Genomic DNA, 12,272 nt, shown 5'->3' with positions numbered 1-12,272 from the left:
AGGTGTCTTTTCTAGCACAAAGACTTGCTTCAGATGTTGTCTGCTCGTGGACGTGTTCAGCACTTTTAGTGCATTTTTGGGGCTTTTCAGAAGGAGCTCTCCTCACGAGCGCCGTGTGGATTCGAAAGATATTTGTAGTTTCAAAAGCCTAGGCAAATTACAGAAGATCGTTCGTATTGAAGTACAAGATAGTGCTGAAAATCTCGTTTTATTTAAATGGAGCCTTTTAAAAGAACGATTTCTTCCCCACAGCACCCGGAGCTCTTAAATCTGCTGCAAAAATTTGCATGTATAAAAACCGGGCTGGCATTCTTTCTGCTGCCGGCTCGGAGCAGGGCCGGCCGGGGCTGGGGCTGGGGCTGGGGCTGGGGCCGTGCCTTCCCCGGAGCTGCACGGGGAGCAGCGGGGGCTCCATGGCGGGGGACTCCATGCTTCACGCCGGGGGCTCCACGGCTCCGTGTCGGGGGCTCCACGGCGGGAGCTCCATGCCATGCCGGGCCCGCCGCTGCCGCTGCCATTGCCGCCGCGGGGCTCGGCCGGGCTGTTGGCCCATCCATCCGCCAGGTATTCAGGAATGTGCGGGATGCTGGGGTTTTGTGTTCTGCCGAGAGAGAGAGAGAGCATTCATCCGCACCTTAGTAAATGTAGGTAACAAGCTGCGCTTTCTCGCTTAACCCACCCCCCCCCACCATCACCACCCCCCAACAGCCTTCTGTGTTGCTAAAAATTTAAATCCGAGTTATTTTTGCAACTCCCTCCAGAACCGAGCGAAAAATTAAAGGGGAATAGCTGGAGCTTGCTTGCTGAGAACAGGCTCCTCCTCCTGCATTGTAAGAGTGTGATGTAATGCTCTTTTCTGCGAGGTTAAATGAAAAAATTGCTGTGGTGCTGCACATTATTCTTCACCCTTTCCTCTCAGGCGTTGCGTTGTGATATTTTTTTGTAGTTGAATATGTAAGCAGCAGATATTTATGCGAATAATGGTGTGAATGCACTCCACATTGCAGTGTGTTAGTGCAGTGACTGTGGTGAGCAGGTCAACTTTGTAAACCTACAAGATGGCTCGTATTTGAGATTTCTTTGTGGCCTTGCGTGCATGCAGTTAAACACAGATGGAGGTGACACATCTCAGTAAGCTTTTTGAAAACGTGTCTGGCTGTCATCATTTTATATACTGTGACTTTTTTTTTTTTCTTCACTGGCTAGCAAATATTTGAAATAATTCTGCAGTATATTAAGTTCCGCATGGAAATTGAGAGATGATTTCTTTGGGTTTTGTTTTTATTTTTTTAATTGTACATTAGAGGAAGCCAGTAAAAAAGAGCTCTGCTCAAAGTCTGCACAGTGTATTTTGCTGGTAATTTTGGTCATTAAGCATTTAATAGTAATGGATAACCCAGTTAATACATGAAGTAACACATGCTCCCTGTTCAGGGTTAATGAACTTAGGAGATTCCACCCTCATGTTACTGGCAGGTATCTGTGTGAGGAAATGCCATAAAAATATATTCTGTGTCTTTGACATGATGTACCCTGATGGCTTTTGTTATTCAAAGCCTTCTTGGGCTCGGTGGAGATCTTGATGTAGCCAGAATATGTTGAATCTACTTGTTGACTAACAAACAATAATTAGACATTAGAACTATTTTCAGATGCAGTATAAAGTAGGAGTATTCTCAGATTTGGTACTTACTGGACTGAAACATCAATTACTGTATTTTATGTGATAAAAATTGCTATAGAATGGGATGGCTGAACTGAGGAAGTAAAGAAAACCTGAATTGTGTCCTGAGCTGGCAGTATTGTAGGATGTAGTCTTCCCAGAATCTACACTTCAGAAAAGTACTCTCCATTTCTGTGTGGGTTTTTTACCTTCATGCATTACTGCCTACGTTACACACTTCCAGAATGTGTACATGTTAGTACATATAACTTGATAGTTCAGGTGATGTGATACAGAGTGATGTCTAATAACTACAGCTGCTCCTAGCTACAGAAGCTGTCATGGGTCAGACAAAAGGCAGCTATTGCAAATAATAGAAATCATTCCAATGAGAAGTCTGTGAAACATTTAAGCAGCTTCGTGAGACTGTAACTGTGAATAGGAAAGACCAATTAAAATAATTCCTCTTATAAATATACTTTTGACCCCTCAAATCTTACTGCAGTCTGTGCAACCATAGGATTTTAAGTGTGACTCTGGGAAATTCTCAACCCTGTTTGTATTGGGTATGTTCCTGCAGTACAAAGGGAATAAAACACTTAATTCTGAGAGACCTGACTTGAGTTGCAATTTCTATATCAGTTTGAAGCTTACCAGAGGCACTGGGGTAGGGGAAGCTTTTTTGCTTCGTTCAGTTTGCAGTGATGATGCTGAGTTCAGAAGCTTTATTTAATTTTTCTCTTTGCATTTGCATATCAATTGTTATTGGTATCTACAGGAATCTCTCCCTTTCGAAAGCAGACAGTTTTAGTAGGTTGAAAGCTGCAGTGAAGTCTGTAGTCAGTAGAGCCCCTGGAGATTTTTGCACTACATCCCAGAGATTCTTGAGAAATAATTGACAAGAAAAGCCTTATTACCATTGAGCTTTAACATACAGGAGTCTGCAATTCTAATGGGAAAAAATTCAGGGAAAACAAGTGATCAGTATGCTTAGTTTCAGTTGCTTTTCTTCTAACCTCTTTCTCTCCTGCTGAGAAGGAAAAAAAACCCAAAAACTTTGTAAGACCATACAGTCTTTGCCAGCTGATTTCAGCTAAACTTAACCTTTCTAAGATTTTTGTTTCTTACTTATTAATAGGTGGCTTAGTAGATGAGAGAGCATCCAAATCTATGAGGAAAAAATCCATAGAATTAGAGTATTGCTGGAAGAGAATTTTTATCCATAACTTTCCTAACACCCCTTTGGAAGCTTGTCTTGCATCTCGAAGCAGAGTTCTTTAATTATGGTCATTATGGGTCTGCATTCTTTTTGGACCAGGGTGGAAGGTGAGAAGTTTAATTTGCAGTTTATTTTGAACAATATTGCTTGGAATCTGTACCCTTGGTACTCTCTTCAGCTCGTAGTTGTTTATAACTGAAAAGTTTCAGGGGGTTTTTTGCTTTAATTGATTAAGCAACCACCTGCTGCCCTCCTGAGAGTTATTTCACCTTGTTAAGCATTGGTTTCCTGTTTAAATAGCTCAAGGTTTGAAGTAAGAAAATAAGTTACAAAAGGTGTTTAGCTCTAAGGACCTATATTTCATGTCCTGTCAAGGGGATCAGGTATGAGTATCAGGGTTCTAGTGTTGTTACCTTAGATTTCAAGTAGCTAAACTTTAAATATACTGCTAACTGCTGTAGAATTCATTTGTTAAACAGATGTAAAATCCACGTTAGATTAATAAGATGTATTTCTTCTGAAAGCTTTAGTTGCTAATATAATGCTAGCATTAGCTGTCTTACATGGTATGATTACATGTGCCATATTTCAAATATTGGTCAAACAAGTTGTTTTAAATTTGGGTGTCAAGATAGCAGTTTTGGCCATTTCAGCATTGAAGGTGAATGTGGAGGTATCATGGAGATAAGTATTCTATGTAGAGAATATTTCTATTTTGTTTTCATGATGGTGCCGTAATTGTTCTTCAGAACACAGGAGGAAGAGTTCCTCTCTGTATTTGTGGTGAATTCCAACTCCGGAGCTGCACATTAACCCTTCTCACTGCTTAAATTCTCCTTCAAACATAGGCTTCCTACTAAAGAACACAACATCATTTTTTGTGGTGTGGTTTGGGTTTTTGTTTGGTTTGTTGTGTTTGGTTTTGGTTTTTTTTTTTTGTTGAAACAAACATATATTCAGAGAGCAGCATAAATATATGTAAACCCTGGGTTGTTTTTTTTTTTTCTTCTTTTGTGCCATCAACACACTTCTGAAAGGAGTTGCTGAGGTTTTATGGGTTTTGTCATTTTAAATGTTATTTTCCTCTCTGTACACAGTATGCTGGCATTATAGTTTAGGGATGAAATGCACTGGTGCTCACTACAATTGTATATTTTATAATAATTTCTGAAACGTTGTTTCTTAAGAACTGGTTGATGTGATATTTGGGTGTTACAGCAAAGGTAAATTGAAAGACTTCTTGTTCAAAATATTGTACATTCAGGACTAGTTTTAATTAGCCTGTTTAGTCATGTGGGAAAACATAACACAAGATACAACCCTTGGAGGTTTTTCAGATAGCTAAGAGAAGATAGATTAATAAAACACAAGATGAACTTTAAAGGCAGAACAAACCAAAATAGGGTTTAAACACCATGGAAAAATATGTGCTTATACAAGTGCAGAGAAACTAGTGAGGACAGTTTTGTTGAAAACTACAGGTAATAAGTGTGGAAGTTGACTGCTGCTCCTAACAGTGCTACAGTTTGTGTCTGAACTCAATTAAATTGATATTTGTAAATGTTAGGCACAGAAAGTCATCTAAAAGTACCTTGATACTGAAAGTGGAAAAATGCTTAAAAGTATGAAAGATGTCTTTTAATAAAAATGTATGTTAAACTGAGACCTTTAGAAGTGAAATGTAGCCTTGGAATTTACTACAACCAAACCAAAACAAGGCATCAAGATAGAACTGTGTTTGATTTCATGCCAGCAGGAGAGTGCTTCTCTTCTTCAGATGGGATGTGTGAGGCCACAGTTGTAACAGTGGGGGAGATCTACACATTTTAAAGTAGCTCCAATAAGAACAGCAAAAAATACTGGAGGTAGTCTAGCGAAGAAACACTTCATCTTTTTTTGTGTTTATTTTTATAGATACAGTCTCTGCAAACAAATAAGTAGTTGTCTAATTTGTCAGAAGAGCATCATTTTGACATTGAGCTCCATCGTAGCTGGGTGTGTTATGAGCAGCATAGTTAGTTCAGCAACTAAAAGGCAGAAAGGCATGATTTTTTTTTTTAAATCAAGGTGACCATTCTTTCTTAATTCCTTAAAAGTACATGAAATGCCACTGTGCATACATAAATTCTAAGGGAAGTATGCTTATCTTTCCCAGTGTGCTTAGCAGATGTAGAGTTAGGGCTTCCTGAAGTACAGGTGTAATAGCTAAACTGATTTGAACTAAAACAGAACACTGTCTTAATTAATTTCTGAATCAGAGAAGAAGTATTCCTTTGAAAAATAAAACAATGGAAGAATTACTTCTGGTGTTCTCAATGGGTTTTCCCCCCTTTTTAAGCACAGCATTTGCTGAACAGCACAGTCATAAATCTGCTGTCCACCTGTAATCACACTGGCTGTTGGGCACAGCCTCTGTGTACACAGGAAAATGGCAAAACGTAAGCTGCAGTGACACTGCTAGAATTGGGGGTTTTAAAACGTGTACACACCACAGCTTTTGTACATTCTGGGCTTTTCTAGCTAGTTGACCTATATGAAAATAGGAAAGGTTAAATATATAATCTGTTAATGCCACTTAACCATTAATTAGAGTTGAGCTTAATTGTCTCATTTTACACGTGCTCTGTGGCAAAGATACACAAATGTGTTGTCATTGTGGTTCATTCTGTGTTTGTGAACTTGGTTGTGCCTGAGCCATCCAGTTTTCCAGGATGCAGTGTCCTCTGTCACTTAAACATTGCTTAAAATAAGTCTTTGGTGGTTTTTTTCCACTTCTTTTCCCCCTGGTTTAAATTTTGATGTTGGTAGTGGAAGACATTGGAACTTTAATATTAGAGTGCTAATGTGGCAGCATTAATGCTCTTGTTGCAGCTTCTGTATTAGCATTTATATTTTTAATTGTATGTAATTTTGCTTAAGCAATCATGCCAGATTCAGGGTCTGATTTAAAACACATGGTTCTAATTCTGTGTTGGTACTCCAGATATACTTGACTACGAAACAGCTTTCTTTGGCAAGAGGTTGACTACTACTGAGAACTTCATCAACTAAAGTGAAACTGATATATTCTGATACTTCACTTTGCCAGCTAAATATACAGCATGTTTATGCTCAGCCTTTTGCTGAATAATTCATGGGGAGGATGATTTGATCACAACATACAAGTGAATTTTGGTATTATAATGCTTGGAAATTCTAATCTGGTAGGTCTTGCTGGATCTTTTCCAGGCTGTTCTGCCTCTTGCTTGGAGAGAGTTTAAGGATGTTAAAAGTGAAAATGGATATCTACTATATGCAGGGGAGGAGAGGGCAGAAGGTACCAAAACTTAGCAAATGTTTTTTCCTAGCTTATTCCTATGTGCACTGGAAACCAGTTATCCTGTGAAAATAGTAATTAGATTCTTTAATTCCCAGGTGAATTTTAAAAAATGAATTCTTCTATATCCAATTAAGACTGTATAAATAAACATTTCCTATTCTGTTAGATTTTATTTGGGTACTATTAGTGTTAATACCTCACTTTTTCATTCAAGGGATCTTCTACGATAAACATTAGAAAAATTAAAAATAAGATACTTTCAACTAGTTAAAAATATAGCACATGGAAATAGAGGATGTCCTGTTGAGGTTATATATGTGTCATTCTATATCCAGCTCTGTTTTTCTTTGTGGATGTCATTACAAGTTCATGTGCACTGGTTGGAATCTGAATGTGGGCTTGGTTCAAATTGACTCTAAAAATGTTTGGTTAACCTGAAGTAAAACCCCAAAAGTTTTTTTGAGCCTAGTGTAAAAGAAGGTTCCAGCTGGTGCTACAGAAGTTAGTTATAGCAATATTAATGGGAATTTTAAGTTAAATAGCCTTGTGTTACAGAGTCAAATTATCAGTTCCTTTGCAGGTAATGTTCACATTATCTGCTTTATACACATCAACCAGACCAAGCAATGCTGGTAGAGAGGAGTACAAGGCAATAGGGTTATTTTGTTTCATTTTGCCTTTGCCTGTGTCCTGTAATTCTATTCAGAGCAGATCTAGATTACCCTGGCAGGAATGCCTGCTAACCAATACATTAGTCTTGCTGTAGCATCTGTGACTGAAACATACCGATGGCTGTGTGATGTGGGAAATGATAAACAAAATCTCATCTGGGTGGAGATTAAATCTTCCTAATAAATTTGCTTACATGTACTTCTTCAGTAAAATATTTCTCCTGACTTTCTTTAATTGGCAAATGTGTTTTGAAAGCCTCTGAATTATAGTAGGAAGGTTTAGTAAATGACCTGGGATGGGAGAACCCTAAGCATTACATGCAGATAATTTTTCAGCTGTTTGAACGAGTTTAGTCTTGTGCAAAAGCTATCTGAATTTGCATTTAACCACTTCATCTTGCGTGGTAGCTGTTCTGGAATGGTGACTGATTAAGTTCTTGAGTGACTGTTTTTATCACAAAATAACACATTATTCTGCATCAAATTAGCTCTGCTGTGTTGTTAATTAGGAGGCAGTTTTGCTCTATGTTTGCCAGTTACTATAAATAAAATATATATCCTGACAGAAAAACTGTAGGAAGTGTGTTTTTACCACATTTTAGGTATAACAAGATGAAAAAGGCAAAAGCAGACAAAAGTAAACTTTTGAATTTACTTCGGCAGCTTGATGTACCCATCAAGCCACAGTTGCTGAGTTTTTTAAGCTAGCTTGTCATAGTTAGGCCATTAAAAACTAAACAGGTTAATTTTTGGAAAGTCAGCCTGTGTTGATAAAGTTTTGGGGAGAAGATTGTTTCTTAGATGTGGATTTCAAGGTGGCTGTTTTAATGATGAGCAGTATTGGGGTGATTAGTGCTCAGAAAAAGCTGAGGCTGGCTGTGTCAGTCTCCATTGCATTCTGCTTCAGTCTAGGTAATTTGAAGTGAAACTCTCCTACCATAGACTTGCAAGTGTAGGGTCAACTTAAGTTTGTGCAACTTCCCTTGATCTTTTTCTTAAAAAAACTTATCTTTTAAATGATGTTTCAGTTATTGTTAGATAACTTGGTTAAGCTTAAATGCTTTTTCCTCCTTCACATTCTTTGGCCATTCTTCTATTGTTAAAGTAATGTTCTGAATATTTGTTCTTGGGATCATTTTAGGTTGAGCATAGCTTGCCCTGAGTGTTTAATGTTAAGCTGTTAATACCAGACTTCATCACTGGCTCAAGTGCATTAATAAGAGCAAGGTTGCAGATTGCTCTTCATTGTGAGTTTAATTGTAGCATGTAACTCAATTTCATCTTTTCATCGTTTGTTAACAAACTTTGAAATAATTGTCTATTTTCCAGCTGACTGCATCTTTCTATATTTGTGTGTGTCTGATATGGGTATGTGTATGCATATATGCAACAAGTGCATGTTGGCAGTTAGTGCAGTTAAAAACTACCAGGTATCAACTGACAGGTGGAGGCTTCTTGGTAGGACACAGGTGTTTAAGACACAGGACAAATGGCTCTCAAAGTCAGTTCAGGTGTTGTGTTTGGGCAAAGCCTGTGCAAACGAAGCAGGTGCCTTTCTGTGAGGTAAGTGTGCAGATGGAAGAGCAGCAGCACAGAAATTCAGAGGCTCTCTGAAGGCCACACAGAAAGTCAGAGGCAGAGCCAGACTTGAACTCAGAAGTTCCTGGCTTGTGGCCTGGGGCTGAAGCCAGTCATACACAGCTGTATTGAATTGTGAATAGAATGATGCTTTCTTTTTCCCTTACAGATTTAAGGGAACAAAGCTGATTGAACCGAAATCGTAATGCGAGGGAAAAAAAAAGTAATTGTGTAATTCGCCTTTCTCAAAATTTCAAGTGCTTAAACTTAGGTGTTAAGAGTTGGTTCAGTACTTGTGGGTTTCCATTTGCCAAGGAGCATGGTTTATGTAGCTGGGTCATAAATTGTGACAAATCCTAGAGCAGTGTCTCGAGGTCAGACTAAAGACTTTTTTCGGAGTGTAGAGGAATTCAGGGCTGAAAAGCTGCTGCTCTGCATGCTACCTTGAGAAATACTAATGACATAAAGAAATTCCCTAAAATTTTATTTTCTTTGATGTTTTAAAATAGAAGTGAAAACCTAGTTCAGAGACAGTCTGCCTGAAGTTGATTGTTTATTAAACTGAAATCCACGTTCTATATTTAACACTTGTGGACTTTTTAATGAGGCTTTAAACATTGTTATCCTTCAGTGCAGTATGAAAGAAGAGAACATGATGTAGGTTTGCTGCCTGGTATTCTCTTCCTTCCTGAAGTAAAAGCTTGGAATAGCTTCTATTGAATGTATGGACAGTTCTGGTTATTTCAGGAGTTCCCTTTAGGAAGATGGTTTTCATCTAAAATAATATTATAGAATGAACATCACCATTATGAACTATTTTTCTGTGCTGGTAAAAATCTTGACAGGGATTTTAAAGTCCATTTCACAGTAAATTCTTTTCCAGGCAAAATGTCATTAATACCAAGCTTTAGAAGCAAAGTATAATTTTTTTTTTTCTGGAGTACGTTAATCTGTGTGTTGTTTCTTGCTGAGGCCTTATGCAAATGTATGGTAAGGGTATTTTCCTAAATTGTGAAGTCTGAACTTAGCCAGAGAATACAAACTAAAAAAACCCAGAACCAAACAAAACACTGAGGTGGTTTTTGTTTGCTTACCAGGAAGTAATTTTCATTTTGTCTGTTGAAAGTAACAAAAATGCTAAATAGTTTTAACAAGAAGTCCAAGTATCAAAAGCTTAACAATAAAATATTTCCCTTCTGAGGGGCTGAAGCACTGGTGTCTCCTGGTGTGTGCAGTGTGACAATACCTCATTCATTGGAAAGGATTGTCACTGAGTGGTGTGCACTTCGAGGATGCATCTAAAAATTTTGTTGGTAGTTAATGAAAATCAGAATAATTAATTGAGTATTACAGTGGTCTGCTTTATTACTCACCCTCCTTTTTCATGCACTGTCGTGGTTTAACCCCAGCTAGCAACCATGCACCACACAACCACTCACTCCAAACCAAGCCCCATGGAAAATGCCTTGAATTTCCCTTTCGGTTTCAGCTCTTTCAGTGCTTACAAGTCCCAATTGCTTTTGGCTGTGGCTGCAGGAAACATTTAAACTGGGTTTGTCAGGTTTGTTGCATAAGCCTGGACCACTTTAGAGATGGACGTTGTTGTGGCAGTTCTTGCTTTATTCACCTATTACAGCTGGGAATATGTGGTAATTAAATTGTATAGTTCTTCCCAGCAGGTATTCCAGAAATACTGTAACCATGCAGTGATGAGTATCTGAGTTTGGAGTTGCTCCCCAGTCCCCAGCAGTAACAGTGTTCTGGGCTAGATTCTTGCAGTGCTGAGTGGGAGACTCAGCTGAGCTTGTTTCATTATGAGCTGTGCTGCCCCCTGATTTAAGTTGGTAGCAGAGCTTCAGTGGCTGAATAAAGTTTACCCCACTCTTGTTAAAACAAAGTGTTAGTTAAGAGTAAGCTTATCAAAGGCTGGTTTAACTAAATTATGTTTCCAGTGAGGCCCACTGTACCTTTGTTTCCTTTCATACTCTTTAGAAACAGCATAAGAAAAAGTTGACAGCTCTTACTTGGTGCACTTACCTATTTAAGTCAGTCAAGTATAAGTCACATTTACTGATAACTCTTAAGTCCAATTGGCACTTCCATCTTAGCAGATAGATTTGATTAAAGCTAAAGGTCTGGTCTTTCACCCAAAATTTGCAATTTTAAATGCTTATGTGTGTGACTGAATTCTGTATTGCTTTTACTATAAGGTCACGGTAACTTTTTTGCTAGGTAGCATTAACCATTTTTACTAGAACAGTGGCTTCATAGAAAGATAGATGCTTTGCACTGGCAGCATGCATGGAAGCATCAATAAGCTGACAAATTAGATTTGAGGTTCTAGTGTTTAAAGGGCTTTTCTTTCAGCAGGAAATAGTCTCCCACATCAGCTTACGTATTTTAACCTTCAACTTTATATAGCAGCAAAGAGTTGACCTGTCTTTATGCAGAGCTACCTTTCTTAAAGAGGATCGAGAGGAGGTTTAAGTGAATAGATTATGGAAGTGCAGTGTTTTCTGGAACAGTGAATGTCTTATATTCATGTCATGATCGTAGACTGGTTTTGCCTAGTGTCTAAAAAAGTCAAACTGCTGTGTTCCACACTTGTGGCATTTATCGTTGGTAGACAGGAAGAGGTAGTTGTTAATTAAAGATAGGAGTATTCAGATCTACTGTCAGCAGAGGTCAAAATTAGATTCATCACTGAAAAGATGCAGAATTTAGGTGGATCTATGTGCTGAATGCTTTAATTTATTCTGATTTAGCCATTTCTGTTCAGACTGATGCTGAAAGAGTGCACATTTTTAACCACTCAGAAGTAAAAAATTTCTGTTAGTCTGAAGGTAATAGTCTGTGAGCTTTATGCATTTGTGTCTCATGATGTCACTGAACATGAGAAATATGTGGTTTTGATTAAAAATAATCTTGTATAATGCAACAAGGCAAAAAGTAACCCAAAAGTAGCAAACACTTCTTGCATGGAGAATTTAACAAGACAAATCAGCTTAATCTCAGTACTTCAGAAATATGTTAAATGGCAAATTTCACTTATATCACTGTAATTTTCACCTCACTTTTTCTCTTGCAACTTAACATTATTTTCTATGTACCATTGTGGTGGTGCTCTTTTGTAATCTCTGAGGTGGCAGTTCAGTAGTTTCCTCATTTTGAATTCTTTTCTGGATTGCATCTTGCTTTACGATTTCCCTCTTCTGTATCAGAAAAAGAGAGAGGTGCATGCCTGGAAGATTAACCATAGCCATGTTGTATGTGGTTTGTAAGTTCCTGTCATTTTAGAATTTGTCTATGTTGAAGCAGTTTTCTGATGTGAATTTCCATGTTGTGAAGGAATGCAAGCTTTCTGGAATATAGATGTTCTAGAGGTGATGTGCTTTAGAAGAGAAATTTCTTCTTTGATAGTAATGTATAGTTAGTTTTAAAATGTTTCCATCTTCTTGACTATAAGTGGGCACTAGATTTTTCAAGCAAGATATGTATTCAGTCCTCAAATTGATTATATACTATTTTTAAAAATCTCTGCCGTGATCTTAAACTACTGCATTCAAAAGCAGGAGATACTTACACAGGATTGAAGTTAGAAATTGATCTGATACTCTATCTGTGAATGACATAAGCAGCAAGTAAAATTCATCACTTAAGGTGTAAATTATGATTCCTGGAAAGAGACAAGCAATGAGAACCTTCAATCAAGATTTCAAAAATCTTGTCTACTGCACTCAATGCAAATAGGAAAAGCTCTCAGATGACTGACTGCTGAGATTGGGCAGACACCAATTCCACAGGAATAACAGCATAGTTAAA

General features: G+C 37.9%; 1 protein-coding gene across 14 annotated transcripts in view; it reads left to right on the top strand.

The window, feature by feature from the left end:
• Window positions 1-12,272, top strand: part of TNRC6B (trinucleotide repeat containing adaptor 6B) — a 132,538-nt gene that overhangs the window by 51,117 nt on the left and 69,149 nt on the right. Inside the window, exon 1 of one of the 14 annotated variants that reach the window (XM_085048697.1) lies at window positions 8,289-8,435. The exons of the other annotated variants lie outside the window; for them this stretch is intronic. Coding sequence (XP_084904823.1) covers window positions 8,362-8,435 — 74 coding nt within the window. The 5' untranslated portion in view covers window positions 8,289-8,361. Of the gene's footprint in view, window positions 1-8,288; window positions 8,436-12,272 lie in introns of those variants that run through there. 14 annotated transcript variants of the gene reach the window in all.

Source organism: Lichenostomus cassidix, chromosome 1Aa, assembly GCF_008360975.1.
Source record: "Lichenostomus cassidix isolate B80296 chromosome 1Aa, HeHo_3.0, whole genome shotgun sequence".
Taxonomy (NCBI): Eukaryota; Metazoa; Chordata; class Aves; order Passeriformes; family Meliphagidae; genus Lichenostomus; species Lichenostomus cassidix.
Note: the sequence above shows the minus strand (reverse complement) of the source record. Positions and strands in the feature narration are given on the sequence as shown.